We start from the raw sequence: 24,149 nt of genomic DNA, 5'->3' as shown, positions 1-24,149 counted from the left end.
TGGCTCTGGCCCCGCCATGCTGCGTTCGGGCAGGGGGGCCAGGGGACAGCACCCGCATCGCCCCTTGGGGGGTCCAGGCTCATCTCGCCTCCAAAATCCTCCCGGGGAGAGGGCGAGAGCTGGGTGCACCCGTGACGCAGGGCTGGGCTTCGGACCCGCCAGTCCCGGCCCTGCTGGAGCCAAGGATTTGGGGGATGAGGGGCTTTGGGGCACCAAAAAATGGGGGCAGAGAGAGAAAACCCCAGGGAGAGAGATCCCAAAGGTGGGAGATGCGGGGGAACCGAGGCCGGGAGGAAGCAACGCACCAACTCGGTGCGTTTCCAGTGTCTCGGCGATGCCAAATTCCCATCCCGGCTCCGGGGTGTCCCGCACGGCAGAGCCCCGACACCCACCTCCACCCGGGTGGGGTTTCTTCACGCTCTCCCCGGGAACTGGAGATGTTTCCACCTCCTTTTTGCCGAGACCGTCGCTTATAAGGACTTATGTCTCACTTGTTTATCGGAGCGGAGCATAAAAGGAACAGACTCACAAATGGGATGTTGCCTCCCAAGCATCCCCGCATACATTTTTCTTACGATAATTAACCGTGCTGGGTCCTACCATCAGTCCAAGGTCAATTTAATGAAATAAAACACCTTATATGGCCATATGGCTAACACACCATCACTTAGCCTATTTAGGGTCTTTGTTTAGAGAGGATCCGCCTCTGAGGTTTCACGGGCTCGCTGGTATTTATACCAAAGGCGCATCGGGACTCGGTCCCAGAGGAAAGGAGCTCTCGCCTCGGCGGTGAGTACTGCCCAGCCCTGCTTTCCCCTTTGCTTGCAGCAGAGCGGCAAGGAAAAACATCCCCGGGGGGTTTCGGGGTGCCCCAGCGTTTACGGGGTGGCCCCAACTCACTTTGCATGGCACGGGGCGGGGGTACCGAGCCCGGCATGACCCCGCAGCCGGGGGCTTCCATGGAGGCGATGAGAGCTGGGCTGCGGCCAAAGCGGGTCGTGCTCTTCCAGAAATCCCTGTGATTTTGGGTTTTTTTTTCTTTTTGGGCTCCTGCGAGGTTTTTGCCTGCTTCCCTCTGGATTCGAGAGCGCGTCCACCGGCGGAGGGGGGGCACCCCCCCCGGGAAGGGCTATTTTTTTTCCCATTTTTGGGAAAGGATGTGAGGGCAGAGTGGCAAGGGGCTGCCAAGACAGGACCGGATGAGAGGGCATCGCCTGCCTTCCCCCTGCCCGCTCGGGGGGGCACCAGCCGGGGATGGCGATGCCGGAGCTCCCCGGAGAGCGCTGCTGCCGGGCAAGCGCGGGCAGGAGGCTTTGGCACCCATTTTGGGCACCGGCTGGCAAAGGATGGAGAAGCAGCATCGGCGTGGAGCAGCACCCATGGGGGATGAACATCACCCCGCTCCCAGCATCGCCGCGCCGGGGTCGGACCCGGCGGCTGCCCCTCGGCACGGCCCGCGGAGGATTTTGCGGGGCCGCGCATCCCCGAGGACTCCAACCCTTCCAACACCCGAAGCCGGACACGGTGGCACAGCGTATCCCTGTCCCCCCCACCCAGCCTTTAACGCTCTTTTCCCCCTCACCCCAGCTTTTCCCCCAGGTCCCCCTGAACACCGACCGCTCCCGGCCCCACCATGTGCGAGGAGGAGACCACCGCCCTGGTCTGCGACAACGGCTCCGGCCTCTGCAAAGCCGGCTTTGCCGGCGACGATGCTCCCCGCGCCGTCTTCCCCTCCATCGTGGGGCGGCCCCGGCACCAGGTGGGTACCTGGGGCGGGGGGTGAGCGGCAGCCCCCAACCACCCCCCCCCACCCTGCTTTAATCACCGAAATGAGCCTAACGAGGCCGTCCCTCTCGCCGGCGTTAGGGTGTCATGGTAGGCATGGGGCAGAAAGACAGCTACGTGGGCGACGAGGCGCAGAGCAAGAGAGGCATCCTCACGCTCAAGTACCCCATCGAGCACGGCATCATCACCAACTGGGATGACATGGAGAAGGTGAGACCCCCCCCACCCCACCCCGGGATGGGGAGTGGGTGCTGGCCCCGGCTTCGGTTTGGGGTAAGACCCCAATTCTCCTTTGCCCGCCCTAGATCTGGCACCACTCCTTCTACAACGAGCTGCGGGTGGCCCCCGAGGAGCACCCGACCCTGCTCACCGAGGCACCCCTCAACCCCAAAGCCAACCGGGAGAAGATGACCCAGGTAAGGTGCTGCGGGACCCCCCCCCCGGGGATGGGGACGGACCCTCCGAAACCGCAGGAAGGGCTGGAGGATTTGGGGGTTTAGCGAGACAGGAGGCACCAGCGCAGTGGGGAGGACGGGGCAGGGGGGTGAAGCTCGGTGCTTTAATACGGGCAGAGCTCTCGGCGGTGTGCTCGCGTGCTCGCGTGGACCCGCGGGTTTCTCTGCGGCGCGTGGAGCTGCGGGGTTTGCCACGCAATGCGCCGACCCACGTTTTTTCCAGGCAGTGCACGGACCCACGTGATTTTCTGGGCGATGCAATGACTCGCGTTTCCATGCGATGCATTGACCCACGTTTTTCCATGCAGCGTGCTGACCCACGTGTTTTTCAGCGCAACACCGCAATCCACGTGTTGTTCTGTGCAATGCATTGACCCACACGTCCGTGCAATGCAACAATCCACCTATTTTTCCGTGCAATGCAATGATCCGCGTGTTTTTCCATGCGATGCACTCACCCCGTCTCTCCGGGAAGGCACGGCCCCCATGGGTCAGGGTGGGATGCTACTGGGGACCCCCATGCTCCCCCGTAACCCGCTGCCCCTCTCGCCCTCCCTCCCAGATCATGTTCGAAACCTTTAACGTCCCCGCCATGTACGTCGCCATCCAAGCCGTCCTCTCCCTCTACGCCTCCGGCCGCACGACCGGTGAGTAGGACACGCAGCATCCCGGGGACCATCCGTGATGGGGAAGGGACCAAACCGGTTTCGAGCCCCCTCCCTCACCTTCCCCCCACTTCCCAGGCATCGTCCTCGACTCCGGGGACGGCGTCACCCACAACGTGCCCATCTACGAGGGCTACGCTCTGCCCCACGCCATCATGCGTCTCGACTTGGCCGGCCGTGACCTCACCGACTACCTCATGAAGATCCTCACTGAGAGGGGCTACTCCTTCGTCACCACCGGTACGGGGCCGGGGAGGAGGGTACGGGGTGACGGGGGACCCCGCGGTGCCGCCGCGGCACCGGGTTGAGCCTGTTCGCCATCGTCTCCCGCAGCCGAGCGGGAAATTGTGCGCGACATCAAGGAGAAGCTCTGCTACGTGGCCCTCGACTTCGAGAACGAGATGGCCACGGCCGCCTCCTCCTCCTCGCTGGAGAAGAGCTACGAGCTCCCCGACGGGCAGGTCATCACCATCGGGAATGAGCGTTTCCGCTGCCCCGAGACCCTCTTCCAACCCTCCTTCATCGGTGAGCCCACCCCAAATTGTCCTGGCTGTCCCCTAGGTGGTTGCCCCCCATCCCCACCACCCCACCGGTGGGCAACCACCTCCCACAGGTGCCCCGCAGAGGTGTTTCGGGGCTCCCCCAAGAGCTTTGCACCCCAAATGGGGGGACAAACCCATGGGTGATCCCATGGCTCTTTTGGGGAGCCCTGAGGAGGCATGGGTGGGGGTCAGGGTGCTGACAGCCCCCTTCCACCCCAGGCATGGAGTCAGCCGGCATCCACGAGACGACCTACAACTCCATCATGAAGTGCGACATCGACATCCGCAAGGACCTCTACGCCAACAACGTGTTGTCCGGCGGCACCACCATGTACCCCGGCATCGCCGACCGCATGCAGAAGGAAATCACGGCGCTGGCTCCCAGTACCATGAAGATCAAAGTAGGTGGGGGGGTGGAGGGCGGGGGGGGGGGGACCAAACCATGGCCACCGACACCCCAAATCCTCTCCTGGTGCAGGTTTGGGGGGGGATGGATCAAGGGGTGCATCCTAACGGCTCGTGTCTCGGCAGATCATCGCCCCGCCGGAGCGGAAGTACTCGGTGTGGATCGGCGGCTCCATCCTGGCGTCCCTCTCCACCTTCCAGCAGATGTGGATCAGCAAACCCGAGTACGACGAGGCCGGACCCTCCATCGTCCACCGAAAATGCTTCTAAGCCCCCTCCCCATCCTGCGGTGGCCCCCCACCCCCCCCCGGGCTGGGGCACCCCGCTCCTCCTCGGTCCCCGCTGCTCCTCCCCACCACCCACTGCGCATTAAAGCCTTTTCTCCAGGCTCTGCCCCTTTTCTGGGAGATTTGGGGGCGTTGGGGGGTGGGAGGGGTTGAGGAGGGGGCTGAGGGTAACGGGGGGAGGGGTGGGGGAGCTCTGACCTCATGTTGGTGCCCATGATCTCATGTTGGTGCCCCTGACGTCATGCTGATGCCCTCGATTCTGCCTTGATGCCCCCAACCCCATGTCGATGCCCTTGACACCACGTTGGTACCCCCAACCCCATGTCGATGCCTCCACCCCTGTGTCAATGCCCCCGACCCCATGTTGTTGCCGCCAACCCTGTGTTGATGCCTCCAACCCCGTGTTGATGCCCTTGACCCCATGTTGGTGCCCTCAATGCTGTGTTGGTGCCCCTGACCCCATGTTGATGCCCTTGACCCCATGTTGGTGCCCCCGACCTCATGTTGGTGCCCCCGACCCCATGTTGATGCCCTTGACCTCATGTTGGTGCCCCTGACACCATGTTGGTGCCCCCAACACCATGTTGATGCCCTCGACCCCATGTTGGTGCCCCTGACACCATGTTGGTGCCCTTAACACCATGTTGATGCCCTCGACCCCATGTTGGTGCCCCCGATCCCATGTTGGTGCCCTTGACCTCATATTGGTGCCCCCGACCCCATGTTGGTGCCCTTGACCTCATGTTGATGCCCTTGACCTCATGTTGGTGCCCCTGACCCCACGTTGGTGCCCTTGACCTCATGTTGGTGCCCCCGACCTCATGTTGGTGCCCCTGACCCCATGTTGGTACCCTTGACCCCATGTTGGTGCCCCCGACCCCATGTTGATGCCCTCGACCCCATGTTGGTGCCCCCGATCCCATGTTGGTGCCCTTGACCTCATATTGGTGCCCCCGACCCCATGTTGGTGCCCCCGACCCCATGTTGGTGCCCTTGACCTCATGTTGATGCCCTTGACCTCATGTTGGTGCCCCTGACCCCATGTTGGTGCCCCCGACCCCATGTTGGTGCCCTTGACCCCATGTTGGTGCCCCCAATGCAATGTTGGTGCCCTTGACCTCATGTTGGTGCCCCTGACCCCATGTTGGTGCCCTTGACCTCATGTTGGTGCCCCTGACCCCGTGTTGGTGCCCCTGACCCCGTGTTGGTGCCCCTGACCTCATGCTGGTGCCCCCGACCCCATGTTGGTGCCCCCGACCCCATGTTGATGCCCCCCAACCCCTTGTTGGTGCCCCCAATGTCACACTGATGCCCTCAACCCGGTGTTGATGCCCCCAACCCCATGTCAATGCGCCTGCCCCCCCGTTGGTGACCCCAACCCTGTGTTGATGCCCTTGACCCCGTGTCGGTACCCCTGACCCCATACTGGTACCCCTGACCCCATGTTGCTGCCCCGCCCCCGTTTTGATGCCCCGCCCTGTCCCCTCTCCAGCGCTACCGGGACATGCCGTGGGCGGAGTCACGTTTGCATAAATTACCATACCACCCCCAGCACCGCGCGCGCCTTCAGCCGCCGCTTCTGCGGCTCTTCCCCTCCCCCCCCCGCACCCCCCCCACGCTCCCCGCGTATTGACGTCACGGGGCGGCAGCGCGCGCCGCTCATTACCATGGCATTAGCATATGACGCGGGAAGGCGGAAGCGGTGGCGGGATGGGGCGGTGCGGGGCCGCCCTCCGCCTGGCCCTGGAGGGGAACATCGGTACCGGGGGGGGGGGGAGGACGGGACGGGAGAACGGGGGTCCCCGGGGTGACAGGGGTCCGGTCGGTGGCTTTTGGGGTGGGGGAGCAATTTGGGGTGCGGGGGGGCTGCCTGGGGAAGGGGCTGGGGGGGTGGGGAGGAGGATTTGGGGTGCGATGGAGGTGGGGGGATTTGGGATGCTTGGGGGGGGCGCAGCCTGAAGCCTCTCCGCCTCCAATTTAATGTCTGTAATTAATTATTATTGCTGCCCGGCTGGGGCGGGGGGGGGGGGGGCACCCCAAAAACCCACGTTACCCCATGGCGGGAGCCGGGGCAGGGGGGCACACAGGCTCACCCTGCGCTGCCCCCCTCCCCGTAGCCGTGGGGAAATCGACCTTCCTGAAGCTGCTGGGTGCCACCTTCCCCGAGTGGCACTTGGTGACCGAACCCGTGGCACAGTGGCGAAAGGTGCCGGCCGGCAGCACGGCGGAGGTAACGGCGGGTACCGGCTACGTCGCGGCACCGTTCGGCATCGCGCCGCGGTGGGACGACCTCATCCCCCGGCTCTTCCTTCGCAGGCGTCCGTGGGTTCCACCAACCTTCTCCAGATGATGTACCAGGAGCCGGCTCGGTGGTCCTACACCTTCCAGACCTTCTCCTGCATCAGCCGGCTGAAGGCGATGCTGGAGCCGCCGCCCGAACGGCTCCCCGGGACCCCCCACCCCGTGCGGGTCTTTGAGCGCTCCGTCTACAGTGACAGGTACCCGGCACCCCCAAATTAAAATAGGAAAGAAGAGGGATGAAGGGATTAAATAGAATAACGAGCATCCGCGCCGCCCGGGTTGTGTCCCCTGGGAGGGGTGAGCGGAGCCAGCGTCCGTAGTGAAGCCCGGAGTGATGCTTAAGTACAGAAATGAGCTTGTTGGATAATTTGGGGCTTCGTTATCCCCCAGATAATTGTCGCTGGTGGCTGCCCCATCCTCACTTGTGTCGGGTGGCGGCTGGAAGTCCTTTAGGTGATGGATGGGCTCGGTAGCGGTGAGCCGCGCCGGGCGGCTGCGCGTCCCTCAACATTGCTCAGCCCTAAATTAAGGATTTCTGCCTTAATTAAATGCCCACAGTTCCCGGTTGGTGCAAAAAAGGTGAAAAAAAAAAAATGGGTGCGAAGCCACCTGGGCGTGGGGATGGCTTGGAGGTCCCGATGCCAGCGGTGCCGGCTGCCCGGTCCCCTCTCTCCGTCCCCTCGCAGGTATGTCTTTGCCAAGAACCTCTTTGAGGCCGGGCACCTGCAGCCGCTGGAGTGGGCCATTTACCAGGACTGGCACGGCTTCCTCCTGCGGCAGCTGGGGCCCCGCGCCGCCCTCCACGGCTTCCTCTACCTGCGGGCGACGCCGCAGGTGGGTGCCGGCGAGAGCCCCCGGCTTCAGCGGGGAGGGGGATGCGGCAGGCCTTCGGCTCCGCTCGGAGCCCGGTGAGCACCTGGAATTGCCCGGGTGTTGGGTTTTAACCATAAATCATTGCCCCGGGGGAGCGGGACCCGCTCCCGTTCCCATGGGAATGTCACTGGGAGTTTTGCTATGGATCCTAGAGTAGATTTTGGGGAGGGAGGGCTGCAGCATCTTCCGGGGATGCCTGATGCCCGGCTGTGGTCCCTCCCCTGGGGCTGCTTTGCCGGATGCCCGCATCCCGTTAACCTCCCGTCTCCCGCATCCCGTTAACCTCCCGTTAACCTCCCGTCTCTCCCGCTAACCTCCCGTCTCCCGTGCGGCTGCAGACGTGCCTGGAGCGGCTGCGGCAGAGGGCGAGGAGCGAGGAGGGGGGCATCCAGCTGGGGTACCTGCAGCAGCTCCACGCCCAGCACGAGGGCTGGCTGGTGGAGAAGACCACGGAGTGAGTCCGAATCCATCCCTGCCGCGCTCCCCCTGGCACCCGGACCAGCTGTGGTTTTGGGGTGCCCCCCCCGATCTGGGGGTTTATTCGCTTTAACCCCTTCTCTCCCTCCCTTCTTCAGGGTCCACTTTGCGGACGTGAAGCACGCACCCGTCCTGGTGCTGGATGTGGACAAGGACTTCGAGCACGACACGGCCATGCAGGCTGATCTCATGGCGCAGGTGGGCACGGCCGAGGCGGCACAGCTCGGTGGCATCCCGCTGCCGGGAGCGCCGGGACCACGGTCGGAGTCGTGCTGACCTCCGAGCCTCCACCTCATCTTCATTTTTCCATGGGAAAAAATAATTTCCACACCCTCGGTCCACGCTGGTTTAAACCTTGGCCATCCCAGCACCATCCCGGCGCCATCCTGGTGCCATCCCGGTGCCGCGCTCTCAATCGGCTTCTCCTTGCAGGTGGAGGCTTTCGCGACGGCGCTGCGAGCCGAAGCTTTGCCTTCGCACCCCGACCCTCTCTGAGCGGCGGCAACAACGTCCCTGCCCGCCGGTACCCACGCCGAGCGGCACAGCCGGGAAAGGGGCATCACCGCCGCCAGCTCCGGCCAAAGATCCCGACACCAAGGACAAGGGACGAGTCCTGGTCCCCCGCTGTCCCCCTCGGTCCTTTTATTTTGGGCGAGGGGTGTATTTAAGGCGCCGACAGCAGGGGATGGTTTTAAGGCGAACAGTCGGAGGCGCAGCCGTGGGATGAGCTGCGGGGCGGCGTGGCACGCTCCCCCACGCGCTTGGGGGACCAGGTCGCCGCCGCGACCCCCTCCCCATCTATAGGGATCCCCAGCCGGGGATGCCGGAGCCGGGGATGATCCGTAAGGTGGATTTAATGCGCTGGTTAAATTCCAATGGAAAAATCATCGTGGCTCATGTTTTAAGTTTCACCAACCCCCGTATTTTATTATTTTATATATATTTTTTTCCCTCCCCCCCCTAAATTAAAACCAAAGCGACGTCGAGCTCTTCTGCGTCTTGAAGCGCGGGCGGGGGGAGCGCAGGGTCGGGTGGTGGGGGGCTCCAGTGGGTGCTGTCCCACGGGGAGACGTTGTTCCTCCAATTTTGGGGTGTTTGTGGCCAGGGGAGCAGGGGTGACCCCGGGGAACGATAGTGGCCCCGGGCCCTCCCGGGTGTGGGTCAGGCTGGGCTGGGTTTGGGGGAAAACCACGGGGATTTGGCACCCACTGGGTGGTTTTTGGTGGGGAGGGGGGTTGGCTCTTTAGGGGGACCCTTTGGTGGGGGGGGGATGGTGGCCCGGCCCCTCTCCACCTTTAGGGGGGGCTGTGGCGGGGTGTGCGACCCTACATAAACACGGGTGGGGCGGGGCCGGCAGGGGGCGGGGCCGAGCACGTGTGAGGGGCACCTGCCCGGAGGTACCGGGGGGCAGCGGGGGGGGGGGGGGGGGGGGGGGGGGGCTGTGGGGCAGGATATAGGGCAGGGGTTGGGGGGCTATGGGATAGGGGTTGGGGTGGGGAGGGGGGATTTGGGGGGGGCTGTGGGGCAGGATATAGGGCGGGGGGGTGGGGGGGCACCGGAGCCGGGCTGCCGCCCCCCCGGGGATTTCTCCAGCGACCCTACAATAACAACAGAGCAGGACCTGCACGGACCCCACTAACGACCCTACAATAACAACAGAGCGGGGACGCTGACATGGACCCACCTCTGACGACCCTACAATAACAACCCGGCACGGAGCCATGGCTGACGACCCTACAATAACAACCTGGTACGGACCCACAGCTGGCAACCCTACAATAACAACCCGTAGCACCCCCGCATCCAGCCACCCTACAATAACAACCCGGTGCACTCCCACGGCCAGCAACCCTACAATAACAACCCAGTGCACCCCCACGGCCAGCGACCCTACCATAAACCCCCCCCCCCCCAACCCGTCTCCCCAACTCACAAGCCCCCCCCCCGCTTCTCCCAAAACCCTCCAACACCACCAGCGCGCACCCCGCCAAGCCCTCCCCCCCCCCCCCATAAGCCCAGAGGGTCTGGGTGCCCTCCCCCCCAACCCTTGCTTGCTGCAAAGCATTGTGGGGGGTGGCGCAGGGCGCCGGCCTCGAGCCCCCCGGCCGGCCGGCGGGTCCCCCCGAGCGGGCGCCTGCAGAACAAAGGAAGCAGCAGGAGCAGGAGCAGCAGCAGCAGCAGGAGCAGCAGCAGCAGCAGCAGCAGCAGCAAGAGCAACAACGTGCAGCTCCGCTGCAACACCCGCCCGGGGTTGGGGGGGGACACAATTTGCAGCCGCATTTCAACCCCGCTTTTCCTTCCCCCCCCCTCCAACACCCCACGCTGCCGTGCATGCACTTAGCTCCGGGTCGAACCCACCCGGCCCCCGTTTCCAAGGGGGTGCCGTACCCCTTTTTTCCGGTAATGCTCTTTAATATCTAAATGGGGGGGGGGGGTGTGGGGGGGCGCGTGCGTGCGTGTGGAAAGTTGCCGGCGTGCGGCTGAAGTTGTGCGGCGGCAGGGCGAAGTTGTGCGAAGCTGCGTGTTTTTAAGGGAAAAAAAGAAAAAGTAAAATGGGGTTGGAAAAAATAAGGGGGTGGGATTGGGGGGGGGGGGGCGGCAGCACCCCGTTTTGGTGGGAGTTTGGGGGAAGGAGGGGTGGGGAGTCAGCGGGGCCGCCCCAGGGTGGAAACAGCGTGGAAGTGAGAAGTCGGGGCGACTCGTGTCAGCCGGGTGCTTCACTCGGCTTCGTCTCTGTCCCCACAGAAGTCACCGGTGTCCCCACGGCGGGGGGGCCGGTGACGGCGTTATGTCCCTCTCGCCGGGCGCCCGGTTCGTCTGCCAGCCCGGTCCAGCCGCCGGTTCCCCCCGCTCCCCCGCGGCGGGGGGGAGCCCCGAAATCTAACGTTCGCCCCGGGAACGAGATGGAGAGGTGCGAGGGGCTTCGCTGGGAGGTGAGTGCTTCCCCAGCCCCCCTAAACCCATCTGGGTGTCATCGTCGTCCTCCCCCCCCACTTCCCGGGACGCCTTCACCTTTTTGGGGTGATTTGTGGCCTCTTTGCGGCAGTTGTAACGTCACCGTAACTCGTAGGGGGGCTTGGCGGGGTGGGCAGGGAGAGCCCTTCTTGGTTGGTTGATGGTTTTATTTTTTTAAGGCTATTTCCGTGGGAAATGGGACCTTCCGCTGCCTTAAAAGCTGCTTTGATGCCTTAAGACCCCCCCCCAAAATCTCAGCTTGTCCTTGGGGCATCCCCAAAACACCGCCGCAGGGTGGGTGGCAGCGGGACGCATGGGACAAAACTCACCTTTAAATGGAATTTCTTTGAATTTCTTGGTATAAAAGAGCAAAACGCTGCGTGAAACCCACCCGGGTGCCATCGGGGGGGGGGGGGTGGTCCCCAAAAAGAAGGGGGTGGCGAGGAAGGGGGCGCGTGGGGAGGGCAGAGCCGTGCCCGGGGGGAGCATCGCCAGGCTAACAAGTCACGGCATTTTCTCCATCAAAAATTACAATGCCTTCCTTCGGTGCTTCTGGTTTTACCGGCCGGGGTGGTTGTAACCGGGATTTCTAATATCGTGCCCGTCGTGCCCAAGCAGGCAGGGGGACGGGGGGGGGGCTGCTCCGGCTGGGGGGAGTCTCCGCAGTGGAGAGGTGGGGAGAGGGAAACATCTCCTGCTTGGGGTTTATTTTTAGGACTTTGTGTCCTCCCCCCAAAAAATTGCTGCTGCTTTGCTTTTTTCGGGTATTAGGGGGGTGAGCGGCCGCCTCGCGCCTCCGAGTTGTATCCGGCAGGTTTTGCTCTTGGGATGGTTGGTGGGACGACGGGACGGGGCGGTGGGGACGTGGGGGCAGGCGGCTCGGCCGGCGCTTGGCACGTGGCAGGGCAGGGGGAAGGACTTTGCCCTTGGCAAAGCGCCGGTGAAAACGGCTGACGGCGGGGATTTGAGCCCCGGCACTTTTCCGTGGTGGGCGTGCTAAAAAAGGTGACTTCTAAAGATGCTGCCGGAGCCGGGGTCGGCAGCGGTGGGATTCCCTCAGGAACCCAAGTGCCGGCAGGTCCCTGCCCGCTCTGGGCTGGTCCTGGTGGTGCCGGTGGCCGAGCGAGGGGTGTGCCACGGTTCCCACGTCCCGGCAACTTTCCCGGGGTGGTTTGGCAGACGAAGCGAGCCAGGGAGCCAGCCCCTTTCCCCAGCACCGGTTCTGCCCGTTCCTCCGGCTTGGCCGGGCCCGGGAAAGCTGGCGTCTCCCCTCGCACCTCCATTGCTGGAGCCGCGCTTGTGTCGTCTCCCTTGGGGTTTGCTTTCCACGCCGGGTGATGCGTCCCCATCCACGAGGGTTTGGGGAGAGGAGGAGGAGGAGGGAAGATGCCGGAGGTCGAGGTTTCGCTCCGCTCCCCATCCCGCGGCGCCACCGGACCCTCTCCCGCCCTCCCCGGGCGGCTCTTGATGCCTTTGCCATTTGCATAACTAATCAACGTCTTGGGAACCTGCTCATTACCGCCGTGGTAAAATATACGGCAAAGCCTTGCTCTGTGCCAGGGAGCCGCCGGTTTCTAACAAGAGCCACCCAAACTGCCCGGCAAAGATCGGGGCTGGTGGAGGGGAGGATGCTCTGACCCATCTCCCCCAGCTTGGGGGGGACAAACCTTAAATAAACCCCACGGGAAACTCCATTCCCAGCAGGAACGGTTACACCGGGACCCCAAAACCCCTTTGCCGGGTGGCGGCAGGACGTGACGCAGCTCAAGGTGTCCCTGGCGCATCCCCGGCATTGGGAAAATAAAGCCCCTAACTGAATTTGGCAGGCTGTCTCGGTGCCAAACGCTGGAGATTAGGGATAATCTCATTTAAAGCATTACTAATAAAAAGTTACTAAATTTGTCCATCTCGAGGGGTTTCCCTGGTGGGTTGAGGTGGTGGTTTTTTTTTTTTTTTGTCGCCGGCACGAAATCGCCCCAAACTGGATTTGGCATCTCCAAAAAAGCATCAGGGTGATGGACGGGATGAAGGACTGGCCGGGGTTCGTTTCATTTTCAGCCGGCGCATCCCGGTGTCACCCGAAGGACCGTCACCCGCCCGCCGGGGGGATGTCCTCGGTTAATCCTGAGCGATGCTCGCCGTTACCATGCCTCCGCTGAAAATATTTCAGATCTCGGCTGTGATGTTCACAGCTAAAATGACTTGGGAGCAAATGGCCGGGTGGATGCCGGCGGACGCGCTGCCCTGTCCGGCCGGAGGAGGAGGAGGAGGATGGGAGGAAGGAGGCGTCTGCGTTAATTAAATCCCCCCCCCCCCCCCCCCCCCCAGTGTTTTTTGCAGCGACCTGTTGCACGGCGGTGCCGAGCTTGGCCGGGCAAAGGGGGTTTGCAGCCTGCAGCACCGTCGTGCAAGGTTGGAAATTGGGGGAAAACCAGTTCCCGGCACCAGTTTATCCTATTTATTCCCATGGGAGTCGCATTGCTCGGAGCAAAGGTCGGACCCCGGCGGGCTCCGGCTTAGCGTTGCGAGAGGGCTCTCGGCTCACGCGTGGCCTTTTCGGGAAGAGACGAGCTCGAGCAAATATCACAGGGATGGGGATGTCGGGTCCGTGGTTGCATTTTCCGCCTGGACTCGGCATCTGGTTTATCCGTCCCACCAGGCATTATGTGGGCCCGGGGTGCCTTGGATCGTTCCTTCTGCTGCAAATCCCTTTGGAAAACAAATTTTCAGTGGGATGCTCCTGGGAAACCTTTGGGACCTTTGAGTTTGTAGAATTTTTGCTGGCGATTCAGCCAGGAATAGGCTTGGAAAACCCATAGCGGGCTGGAGCATCCCAGGAGCATCACCTCTAAGCCCTGGATGGGGAAGGCTTTGGGGGAATTTGCTTTCCCGCTCCCCTTTTTCTTTCCCCCCCGCCCTCAAATATACGTCTGCATCGTAGCTGAGACCTGCCAGCTCCGGAGAGGGGTTGGAAAAGCTGGAGCTGATCCCATCAGGGCTGTTTTAAGGACTCCAGCCCTGGCTTAACCCTTTCGCCGGCCCATTCCCACTGCTTTTCCTATGGGAAAATGCCTCCCTGCCCCCCCCCCCCTCCTTTTCTCACCGGGGCCTGGATTTTAGGGAGAAGGGGGCAGCCGGGCAACGCGTGGGTTCTTGTGCCGGATTTAAGCTTCGCAAAGCTTTGATGTCCCCAAATTAACGACGTTCCCAAATTAACGAGGGTGCCGGGGGTTTAACGGCAGGAAAATATTGGGGGGGGGGGGCAAAGCATGGTTTTAGGGATCCCCTGGCTGCTATCGGGGGTCCAGCCCCGGCGTGTTGCTGTTCCCACTCACCAGCGTGGGCTGCTGCCTCAGTTTCCTGGGGGGGGGGACGGACACGGGACATGACAGGGGTTTGGGGGTCCTGTTACCCAATTTTTGGGGGGGTGTGAGGGGGGGAACGGCACCGGTGGGGTCGGGGCCGCGTCGCGGCGTGGGGAGGAGGCGCCTCCCCTGCGTGTCCGTGTCCGTGTCCGTGTCCCGTCCCGTCCCCCGTCCCCCCCCGCCGCCCCCGCTCCTGCGCAGCGGCCGGGATCGGCTCGCGGCCCCGGCGGGGGGAGCGGGCGGGCGGTGTCGCGCTGCGGGGGGGGGGGGGGGGGGGGGGGTTACGCGTGGGGGGGGGAGAGTTGTGCGGAGGGGGAAGAAGGAGGAGAAGGAGGAGGAGGAGGAGGTTGGGGGGGGGGGGGGGGGGAAGAAGAGATGCGCCGGTCAAACACCCCCCCGGCTGCAGCAGGGCGGCGGTGAGGGAGCGCGGAGGAGAGGGAGACAAGATGGCTTCCTCCTGAGGGCCGGATCCGTGCCGGGGCCCGGCGGGGGCTGCGAGGGGGCAGCGACGGGGGGAGCGGCGAGGTAAGTACCCCTCCCCCCCCCCCCAAAAAATACCCTTCCTGTGCATCTCCCCTATGCATTCCCCCCTGCGTCCCCCCTGTGCATCCCCCCCTGCATCCCACCCGTGCATCTCCCCCCCCCCCCCCCCCCCCCCCTGGACATGCAACCCCGGGGGCGGGCTGGGGGGGGGGGGGGGGGCAGGGAGGGGGGTGCAGCCGCCCCCCCCCCCCCCGCGGTGTTTGCGCGTGTTTTGTGGCTCCGCGGGCGCGGATGAGCAGCGGCGGGCGCGGAGGCGCGGCGGGGCCGGAGGACAAAGCGGCGGGGCCGGGGGGGGGGACACACGCACGGCCCGGCCGGGCCCCGGCTCTGCCCCGCTCTCCTTTTGGGTGATTTTTGATGATTTTCCTTCTTTTATCCCTTTTCTTTCTCTCCAGCAGCTGGGGGGGGGGGGCATGGAAGTTGGGGGGGGGGGATAAACCCTAACATGCCTCCCCCCCATCTTTATTATCCCATTGCTTTTCAGCTTTTTTAAAAAATTATTATTTTTATTAATCCTCTCCCCTCTCCTCCATCCCGTAAATGTGCTGAGCTCAGAGGTACGGTGGGTGATGCTAACAAGGGCGATGAGGCTCCCCCGGCGTGACGTCACCCTGACGTAACCCAGCTGCTGGCAGCTGTCATCCCTCGCCGTGACGAGGACACGGGGTCCGGCAGGGTCGGCCCCCCGCTTTTCGTCACGCCGGGAATAACGGGGGTAGGATGGAGGTGGGGAGAAAAGGCGGCTTGTCCTCCTTGGAGGGGGTCTCATTCGCCAGCCGAGGCGGCGATTTGGGTTATCCCGGTGCCAAGAGCAGCGTGGTTTGGTGGCGGGCAGGATCCGACCGGCTGCGGATGCTGGTGGCACCGGGGGACGTCCCCGAGGTCAGGGAGAGCATGCCGAAACGCGCGGCCGCCCCGAAGTTTTGAGTCCGTGGTGAGCGGCTTCTGCACCACGTGTTTTCGAGGGACGGGGATGCTTCAGATCTCGCACCCGGGATGCGCCGGCGCGTGCACCCGCCTGCCCACCAACGCCGGAGCCGCCTCCGGATCCACAGATGCTTTGCAAAAAAAAGACCCCGTCGTAGGTGCTGGGGTGCCGGGTACCGCGGGGTGCCGGGATGCGGCAAGTGCCGGTGCGGCCCCGAGGTTGCATCATGCTGGGGAGGGATGGGCAGCGCCGGAGCAGAGTCCTCGCAGGTTGTTACGGTGGCCCCATAAACGAGCCCCGCTCTTGGCCTTTGGCACCTAATTAGCTGTGACGAGGTTTGTTTTTCGGATTACTGACCTGGACTCTTTATCGCAGGTAATTAAGGGGAGAGGTGGCTCGGAGGAGGAGCCGATGGGACCTTGGGAAAGCAAAATGTCCCCCCCCACTTTGGCCTTTCCTGGTGGGGCTTTGCTGGCTCCACTGGGGACGGGGACGGCGAAGCGGTGGCGCGGTACCTGTGGGATGTGCGGTTGTGCTGTGGGTCTGTGTCCTAAAAAGCCTTTCTCAGGGTGTCCCCGGCACTGGCACGCTGGGAGTGGGGTGTCCCCATGGCACTGGGGTCCCTGGTCCCCTCCCTGCATGTGCTGGGGTCCCCAGTCCCTGTTCCCGTGGCATCAGGGTCCTCGGTTCCCTGCCTGCATGTGTTGGGGTCCCTGTCCCCATGGCATCGGGGTCCTCGGTCCACTGCCTGCATGTGTTGGGGTCCCCGGTCTCTACCCCATGGCATCAGGGTCCCCGGTCCCCTGCCCATGTGTGCTGGGGTCCCTGGTCCCCATCCCTATGGCACTGTGCATGTCCTGGGGTCCCTGGTCCCTGTCCCCGTGGCATCGGGGTATTCGGATTCCTGCCTGCATGTGCTGGGGTCTTTGGTCCCCATCCCCGCAGCGTCAGGGTCCCTGGTCCCCTGCCTGTGTGTGTCGGGGTCTCTGGTCCCCATCCATGTGGCATCGGGGTCCTCAGTCCCCTGCCTATGTGTGCCAGGGTCCCCTGTCCCTATGGCATTGTGTGTCCCTGTCCCCACAGCATCGGGGTTCCTGACCCCCTGCCTACGTGTGCCAGAGTTCCCCAGTCCCCGTCCCCACTGCATCGGGTTCCTTGGTCCCCTGCTCGTGTGCACCAGTGTCCCCATCCCTATGGCAATGGTGTCCCTTGTCCCCTGCCTGTGCATGCTGGGGTCCCTGCTCCTTGTTTCTGCAGCGTTGGGGTCCCCGCTCCCCTCCCTGCATGTGTGGGAGTCCCTAGTCCCCATCCCCATGCCATCGGGGTCCCCAGTCCCCTGCCTGCGTGTGCTGGCCTCCCTTGTCCTTGTCCCGATGACATTGGGGTCCTTGGTCCCCTGCCTGCGTGGGCCGGCATCCCCCGTTCCCCATTCCTATGGCAATGGGGTCCCCATTCCCTGCCCACGCCTGCCGGGGTCCCCGCCGTGTCCCTCGCTCCACGTGCGCGCAGGGAGCCTTTCTAACGGGACGGCAGCGAGGGGGCCAGCGCCGAAGCCCACCATCCCTGTCCCCTTGCTGTCCCCGCCGCGGCTCGGGATGCGGGCTGGGGTGAGAGCGATGCACCCCAAACCCAGCCTTCCTGGGGACCGGTCCCCCCTCTTCCCTCCTCTGCCAGCTCTTTAATCTCGCTGCTTTGAGCTCGGTGCAAGAGGGTGCCAGACCATTTTTGAGGATGAAAGAGCTTTTTTTTTTTATCCCCCTCCCCTCCCCGGGCCGGCATCCAAGGGGAGATGAAATGAAACGGGAAGAGGCTGGAGGTGAAACAGCTGTGATCGGCTCTGTCCCCGCTCCACATCTGCCCGCCACGCCACTGCCAGCCCCGTAAACCGAGCTCAACCCCAATTTTCTCCTCTCTCCCGGGACCAAAATCCCCTTTCCCCGGGAGCTGGGATGCTCGACGGTGGCGGGACGGGGCTGGCAGCGCGCAGGCAGCCGGGATTTGCAGGCAGGGTTCTGCTGGGTTGTCAGAGGGAGTCGTGTCGCGGGGACAATGCGGCGTGTTTGTTTGCTACAGCTAAAATGGCAGTTCTTAAGGGGGAAAAAAAAAAAAGAGAGAGAAGTGCTTCTGCACATCCAGTCGCCGCATCTTTTGATTAAATGAGATTTTGCTGTCGAACGGGGGAGCTGGGGACCGTGAGCTCCCGAGCCTGCAATTTCCATCACAGCCAAATGAGGGGAAAAAAAAAAAACCTGAACCACCCCAAGCCCTGAAAATGCTGTAAAAAAATGGATTGGAGCAAGTTGTAATTGCTGCAGTCATCAGCGCGGAGGCCGGGGGATGCTGTGTAATGGCTGGAGGGTTCGTCACCGCAGAGCTGGTGGCTGCTGGTGGCACGGCCCCGGTCACCACAGCCCCTCGCTTCCCAGCCTGGCTGAAAAGGATGGAGGAGCATCCCGGGAGCTGCAGCGTGTTGTGAACGCTGTGCTGGAAGGCGATGGGGTGCGGGAGGGGGATGAGCAGCAACAGGGCGAGGGGCTTTAGACACCCTGAGCCTCTTAGAAAACCCCGGTTGGTGTTGCAATTAAAGCCACTGCATTTGAGGCCATTGCACTTAATGCCATTGCATTTAAGCCCTTGCATCTAACGCTGTTGCATTTAAAGCCGTTGCATATAACACCATTGTACTTAACACTGTTGCATATAATGCCGTTGCACTTAAAGCTGTTGCATTTACGCCGTTGCATCCAAAGCCGTTGCATCTAACGCCGTTGCACTTCACACCATTGCATTTAAAGCCCTTGCACTTAAAGCCGCACCAATTAAAGCCGTTCCAATTAAAGCCCTTGCACGTAAAGCCGCACCAATTAAAGCCATCGCAACACAAGCTGTTGCAGCGGGGCCGACTTCTCCCACCCGCGCCGGGTGCCTCGCCGAGCCTTCCCCGGTTGGGATGCCGGCACGAAGGCAGCCGCTGCCTGTCCCTTGCCTGTCGCCGTGCTCCTCGCCTGCAGCCGCTGGCAGCCGGTGCTGCCGGCCGGAGCACGCTGCCTGCCCGCACATGGCTTTTTTTAGGTTTACAAACATGACGGCCCCGTGCACGCGCCGCTTCCCCCCCTCCTTCCCCGTGAGTCATCAACCCCGTCACCGGGCCGGGGAAGCCGGAGGCGGCGTCGGCACATCCCCCTCGGTGCTGATGACCCCAGCGGGGGGAAAAAAAGCAAAATTAGATTCTTTTTTTTCCCCTTCTTTTATCATTCCCGTTCCTCTTTCGGTGAGCGAGATGGGGAGGATGCGGATGGCGACCGTGGCTGCCATCCTGGCTTGTGGGTGGTCCATGATGGAGTGTTTTCGGAGAGGACCGTGGCACCAGTCACAGGGCGGGAGAGCTGAAACGCTGCCGGCTTCCTCGCCCAGCCGGCAGCCGCGTTTCGGTAGCCTTGGATTCAAGGTGATGCTGATCGGCACAGTTTTGGGGATGGGGGAGGTTTTGGGGGAGGAAAAGCCGGTGAGACCCAAAATGTAGACAGAGGTGCTGGCAAAAGCCTCGCTGTGTGGCTCCCCGGGGCCCGGCAGTGCTGGTGCCGCGGCTGCCGGTGAGCGTGGAGGTGCCGAAGCCCCCGCGGCTGAGCTCATCGCCGGAGCCGGTAGGCATCGGGGCTGAGGTGGCTGTGGTGACTCAGCAGTGCCGGTGCTGACTCAGCGGCACCGGCCCCCGGGGAGGCAGCTGGGCTAGAGGGGGAGCTTTACATTTTGGGGGAGAAAAAGGGGTTTTTTTTGCACAGCGTGCTGCAAAATGGTTTTGCTGGTGCCGAGCCGGTGTCCGTGCCACCGGCACACGTTTTCCACCCCGTGCGTCTTCCTCTGGCTTTGGAAAAGGGATTTCATCCAGAGGGGTCGTGTCTCCCACCCGCCCCGAGATGCTTTTCCCCACGGGGGACGGGTCGTGGCAGTGAAACCAGCTCTGGGTTTGGCAGAGCCGGCGGTTTCCCTGCTCCCAGACGGGGCAGGGCCAGGCTCCCACTCATCTCCCGGCTCCTGCCCGCCGGCCATCGCGCTGCCGACTTGCCCATGCTTGTCGGGCAGGAGGGCGGCGGCGCTCACGGTTCTCCTCCTCCTCCTCCTCCTCCGAAAGGTCGGGCTGTGTGGCACGGCGGCGGCGTGAGGAGCCCCCACGTCCCGGGGAGGGGGGGGACACTGCAGCATCCCCCAGGTATGACGGGACAGGGATGGGGTAGAGGGGAGCCGAACACCCATGGGTGCTGGGTGGCACATCCCCGACTTGCACCCGTGGGCCAGGAGGGTGCAGGGACCCCCCGCTGCTCAAACCAGGAGGCAAAGCCTTGAAAATTGGGGTGCAGTTTGGGTAGTGCATGGGTGCGGGGCGGCTTTCCTCCTCGCTCCCCAAAACCCGGCTTTTCGCCCCCGATTTGCAATGCAAAGCAATTGGCAGGGTGGAAATGTCTCTGCCGGGGGTCGTGGTGAGGCTGGAGGGGCCGGGAGGAGACCGAGCCCGGTCCTGTGGGGGACGCTGGCAGCAGGGCTGCGAAATCCGGCCCAGCCCCGTGGGGGCGGCTGGGGTGGGACGGCAAACGCTGCCGGGCCGGGCGAGAGGCGAGGCGAGGCCCCAGGCCTTTCTCCTGCGGCCCACGCACTTCCCCCTTCCTTCTTCCTTCCCAGGTGGGTCCTTTTTCCTTCCCGACCCCTTGCTCCCCGACCCTGTCCCCTTCCTCCCATCCCCTTCCCCTTCTTCCCCTTGTTTCCCTTCCTCCCCATCCCCATCTTCCTCCTCTTCCCCTCCTTCCTCATCCCTTTCTCCCCTTCTTCCCCTTTCTCCCCTTCTTCCCCTTTGCCCCCTTCTTCCCCTTTGCCCCCTTCTTCCCCTTTGCCCCCTTCTTCCCCTTTCTCCTCTTCTTCCCCTTTCTCCCTGTTTCTCCCTATCCACTTCTCCCCCTTCTTCCCCTTCCTATTCCTCCCTATCCCCTTTTTCCCCTTGTTCCTCTTCCCTTTCTTCCCCTTCCCCTTCCTCTTCCCCTTCCTCTTCCCCTTCCCCTTCCTCTTCCCCTTCCTCCCCATCCCCTCCTTCCTTCCCCTTCCCCAGGGACAGAGCAGGCACTGCTCCCCACCGATCCACCGCTCCCCACCAGCCGGTGATTTGGCTTTGCCCAGCCAGCCCCGGCGCCAATCTGGTAGCCGAGCGCCGGCACGAGAGGAGCCAGCTGTGTTTGAGGAAAAAACCGCTCCAAGAAACAAAAATAACGCTGCGTTTTTTTTTTTTTTTTTTTCCTTCCTTCTTTTTCCCTTTCAAGAGCTCAGCTCCCTCCCTGCCCGGCCGGAGCCGGCAGCCTGACGCGGCCCCGCGCCGTGCCAAGCCTTTCTCCCTGCCCGCGCCAACTGGCGGCTGCCGGCTCGGCTCTGCGCCGCGGTGGGAAGGCATGCCGTAGTGGGAATGCACGCTGTGGCTTGGCCGCGGCAGCTTGCTTCCCAAAAGCTGCTCCGGTGGGAGCATCCGCTGGGGCATCGCTCGCCTGTCCCCAGTGCTGAGCATCCCTGCTCCGAGCATCCCTTCCCCGAGCATCCCGACCCCAGACATCTTCACGCAAACATCCCTTCTCCGAGCATCCCCTCCCCAAGCATCCCTTCCCCGAGCATCCCTACCCCGAGCATTCCTTCCCTGAGCATCCCTACCCTGAGCATCTCTTCCCCGAGCATCCCGATCCCGAGCATCCCAATCCCGAGCATCTCCACCCCAAGCATCCCTCCTGCGGCCCCTCCAAAAGGGAAAACCCTTTTCCTGGAGGAAACGAGAAGGATGGAGATGGGAACAAATTTTTTTCCACCTGGAAAAAAATCCCCCATCTCCCTTGGAAGCTCCTGGCGCTGGCGGGATGCCGGTGCAGGAGCTGGGAGCGGGACTATGTCGCGTTCAACTGGCTCGTCGTGCCGCGGTGAGAAGGAAAAGGGGGTGAAATAATTGCCCCAGCGCCATCCGGAGAGGGCTTACGGCTACGGGGGTCCCCGAAAGTACTCCCAGGGCTTGTGTAAAGCAGAGCTGGGCTTCCCGTGGCGTAAATCAGCTCAGCTCCCTCGGCATCGGCGCTATTCCGGCTTTTCTCCGGGCTAAATGAGGACAGGAGCGAGCAGCTCAGACCCAGCGCCGGGGTCAGCTGGGGCCATGGAAACAGCTTGGAAAACAAGGCGGGAGAGGCAGCCGCGGCCGCCCGCGGCGCCGGGAGGCAGCAGGACCGTGAGCCGGCGCGGTGGGTACCCCGGCCGGGGGGAGCCGGGGGCTATCGCGGGTCCGGCTCGGCGCTCAGGCTTCCCAGATTTCCTTTACTTTCCGTTTTTGGGGACGTTGAGTGTGGGTTTAGGGCATCTGCACCGTTCGGCTCCTCTCCGGCATCACCCCCACCGGTACCTGGGGATGGTGGCGGTGGTTTGGGACCGGGAGGGGGTTTCTTCCGTCTCTTGGGGTCCGGCGAGGCGAGGCGGTGCCCCCCAGGAGCATCAATCCCCGGGGCGGGGGGGGGAATGTGTGTGTGATTTCGGCAGCGTCTCCTTCCTTGGCAAAGCCCGTTGGTGGCACCAGCCGGACGGTTTGTTATTGTAGGGTCTCCTGTGCTCAAGGATGCTCGGGGCTTCCCCCCGGCGGTGCCCCCCAATCCGCCGTCCCGGCGGAGGATCCCCGGGGCTGTTGCCAGAGGAGGAAAACCACAAGCCGAGTGCCGGGGCTGGCCGGGCTCCACCGGCGCGGCGCGGGGCCGGCAGCCAAGCTGCCTCCTGCCTTTTGGCCGGCCCGTGCCGCTGGCTGGCAGCGGCACCCGCTGACCTCCCAAACACCCCGCCGTGCCCTCGCCGCAGCCCCGGCACACGGCGTTGTGTGTGTCCCCCCCCGCCGCCCAGATGCCACCGGGAAGGGCTCGGCATCCCTGCCGGTGCGGTCCAGCCTTCCTCCGCGCTTCTCCAGCTCCCAAATGCTGCACTTTTAATAAAATTGAGTATTTTTTGTAGCGGGACGACACCAAGCGGCGTGTTCCAAGCCACTTTGCATGCACCGAGTTGCTCCGTTCTCTGCAGCTGAGCCATTTGCCTCCTGCCAAGGGATTTAATAAACCCCCAAAATATTTATGCGGGGGAATTGTTGGGGCCCCGGCGGGGGGGAGCGGGTGTTTTTGGAGGATGAGAGATGTAAAACCTGTTCCCCTGTTGGCTTTGGATGGGTTTAGTTCGGTTTTTTTTACAGCCCGGCGGGGAGGTTGAAAGTAATAATCTGAAAAAAGGGGAGAAAAAGAAAAAAGAAAGGGGGGAGAAGCGGGTTTGAAACAGCTCTGGCTTTCGCGGGGCGGCGGGGGGAGGCAGGACGGACGGACGGATGGACGGACGGACAGCTGTCTGTCCCTGCGCGGCGGGTGGAGCCCAGCTCGTCCCCTGGTTTTCGGGTTGGTGTGAGGCCGCTTTGGGATTCGGATGTATAGGGTATCCAGGGTTACTGGATATATAGACCGCTAGATGTGTAGGGTTGCTGGATATATAGACTGCTGGCTATACTATATAGGGTTGTTGGATGTATAGGTCGCTGGATATATAGGGTTGCTGGGTATATAGGACTTGGGTATTTAGGGTTGCGGAGTGTTTAGTGTTGCTGGATATATAGGTCTGCTGGATATATGGGATTGCAGAATATATATATGTTGCTGGATATAACGAGTTGCTGGATATATAGGGTTACTGGATATGCAGGTTGCTGGATGTATAAGATTGCTGATTATATAGGACAGCTGGAGGTATAAAATTGCTGATTATATAGGGTTGCTGGATATATAGACTGCTGGCCATATAGAGTTGTTGGATGTATAGGTCGCTGGATATATAGGGTTGCTGGATATATAGGATTGTGGAATATATAAGTTGCTGGATATAACAGGTTGCTGGACATATAGGGTTACTGGATATGCAGGTTGCTGTATGTTTAAGATTGCTCATTATGTAGGGCTGCTGGATGTATAGGGCTGCTGGATGTATAAGATTGCTGGATATATAGGGCTGCTGGATATATAGACTGCTAGATGTGTAGAGTTGCTGGATATATAGGGCTGCTGGATATATAGACTGCTAGATGTGTAGAGTTGCTGGATATATGGACTGCTGGCCATTGGGGTTGTTGGATGTATAGGTTGCTGGATGTATAGGGTTGCTGGGTATATAGGACTTGGGTATTTAGGGTTGCGGAGTGTTTAGTGTTGCTGGATATATAGGTCTGCTGGATATATGGGACTGCAGAATACATGTGTTGCTGGATATATAGGTCTGCTGGATATATGGGACTGCAGAATACATATGTTGCTGGATATAACGAGTTGCTGGATATATAGGGTTACTGGATAGGCAGGTTGCTGGATGTATAAGATTGCTGACTATATAGGGCTGCTGGATATATAAGGCTGCTGGATGTATAAGATTGCTGATTATATAGGGCTGCTGGATGTATAGGGCTGTTGAATATATAAGGTTGCTGGATCTATAGGTTGCTGGATATATGGGTCACTGTATCTGTAGGGCAGCAGGATCTAT

The 24,149-nt window shown here is 62.3% G+C and overlaps 3 protein-coding genes across 6 annotated transcripts in view; all 3 read left to right on the top strand.

Moving 5' to 3' along the window:
- Positions 1 to 1,585: 1,585 nt before the first annotated feature.
- ACTG2 (actin gamma 2, smooth muscle) lies at positions 1,586 to 4,239 on the top strand. Of its 4 annotated transcripts, XM_050910160.1 has the most exons (8): positions 1,588 to 1,759; positions 1,867 to 1,995; positions 2,091 to 2,201; positions 2,803 to 2,887; positions 2,984 to 3,145; positions 3,239 to 3,430; positions 3,667 to 3,848; positions 3,979 to 4,239. In XM_050910160.1, exons 1-8 carry the CDS (start codon positions 1,634 to 1,636, stop codon positions 4,120 to 4,122), a joined length of 1,131 nt encoding a protein of 376 aa, XP_050766117.1. In that variant the 5' UTR covers positions 1,588 to 1,633; the 3' UTR covers positions 4,123 to 4,239. The 4 variants fall into 4 exon arrangements, with proteins under 4 accessions (XP_050766120.1, XP_050766117.1, XP_050766119.1 ...); XM_050910163.1 differs by lacking the exon at positions 3,239 to 3,430 and having other exon boundaries at positions 1,586 to 1,759; XM_050910162.1 differs by lacking the exon at positions 1,867 to 1,995 and having other exon boundaries at positions 1,589 to 1,759.
- Positions 4,240 to 5,819: 1,580 nt separating this feature from the next.
- On the top strand, positions 5,820 to 8,677 carry DGUOK (deoxyguanosine kinase). The gene is made up of 7 exons (XM_050910165.1): positions 5,820 to 5,898; positions 6,257 to 6,369; positions 6,456 to 6,637; positions 7,127 to 7,274; positions 7,652 to 7,767; positions 7,889 to 7,988; positions 8,223 to 8,677. The coding sequence occupies exons 1-7, from the start codon at positions 5,820 to 5,822 to the stop codon at positions 8,283 to 8,285; spliced, it is 801 nt and encodes a 266-aa protein (XP_050766122.1). The 3' UTR covers positions 8,286 to 8,677.
- Positions 8,678 to 18,861: 10,184 nt separating this feature from the next.
- Positions 18,862 to 24,149, top strand: part of TET3 (tet methylcytosine dioxygenase 3) — a 29,166-nt gene continuing 23,878 nt past the window's right edge. Inside the window, 3 exon segments of the mRNA XM_050910088.1 lie at positions 18,862 to 19,086; positions 19,458 to 19,708; positions 19,710 to 19,791. Coding sequence (XP_050766045.1) covers positions 18,862 to 19,086; positions 19,458 to 19,708; positions 19,710 to 19,791 — 558 coding nt within the window.

Source organism: Gymnogyps californianus, chromosome 23 (genome assembly GCF_018139145.2).
Source record: "Gymnogyps californianus isolate 813 chromosome 23, ASM1813914v2, whole genome shotgun sequence".
Taxonomy (NCBI): Eukaryota; Metazoa; Chordata; class Aves; order Accipitriformes; family Cathartidae; genus Gymnogyps; species Gymnogyps californianus.
The sequence above is the reverse complement of the archived record's forward strand: the minus strand, read 5'-3'. Positions and strand labels throughout refer to the sequence as shown.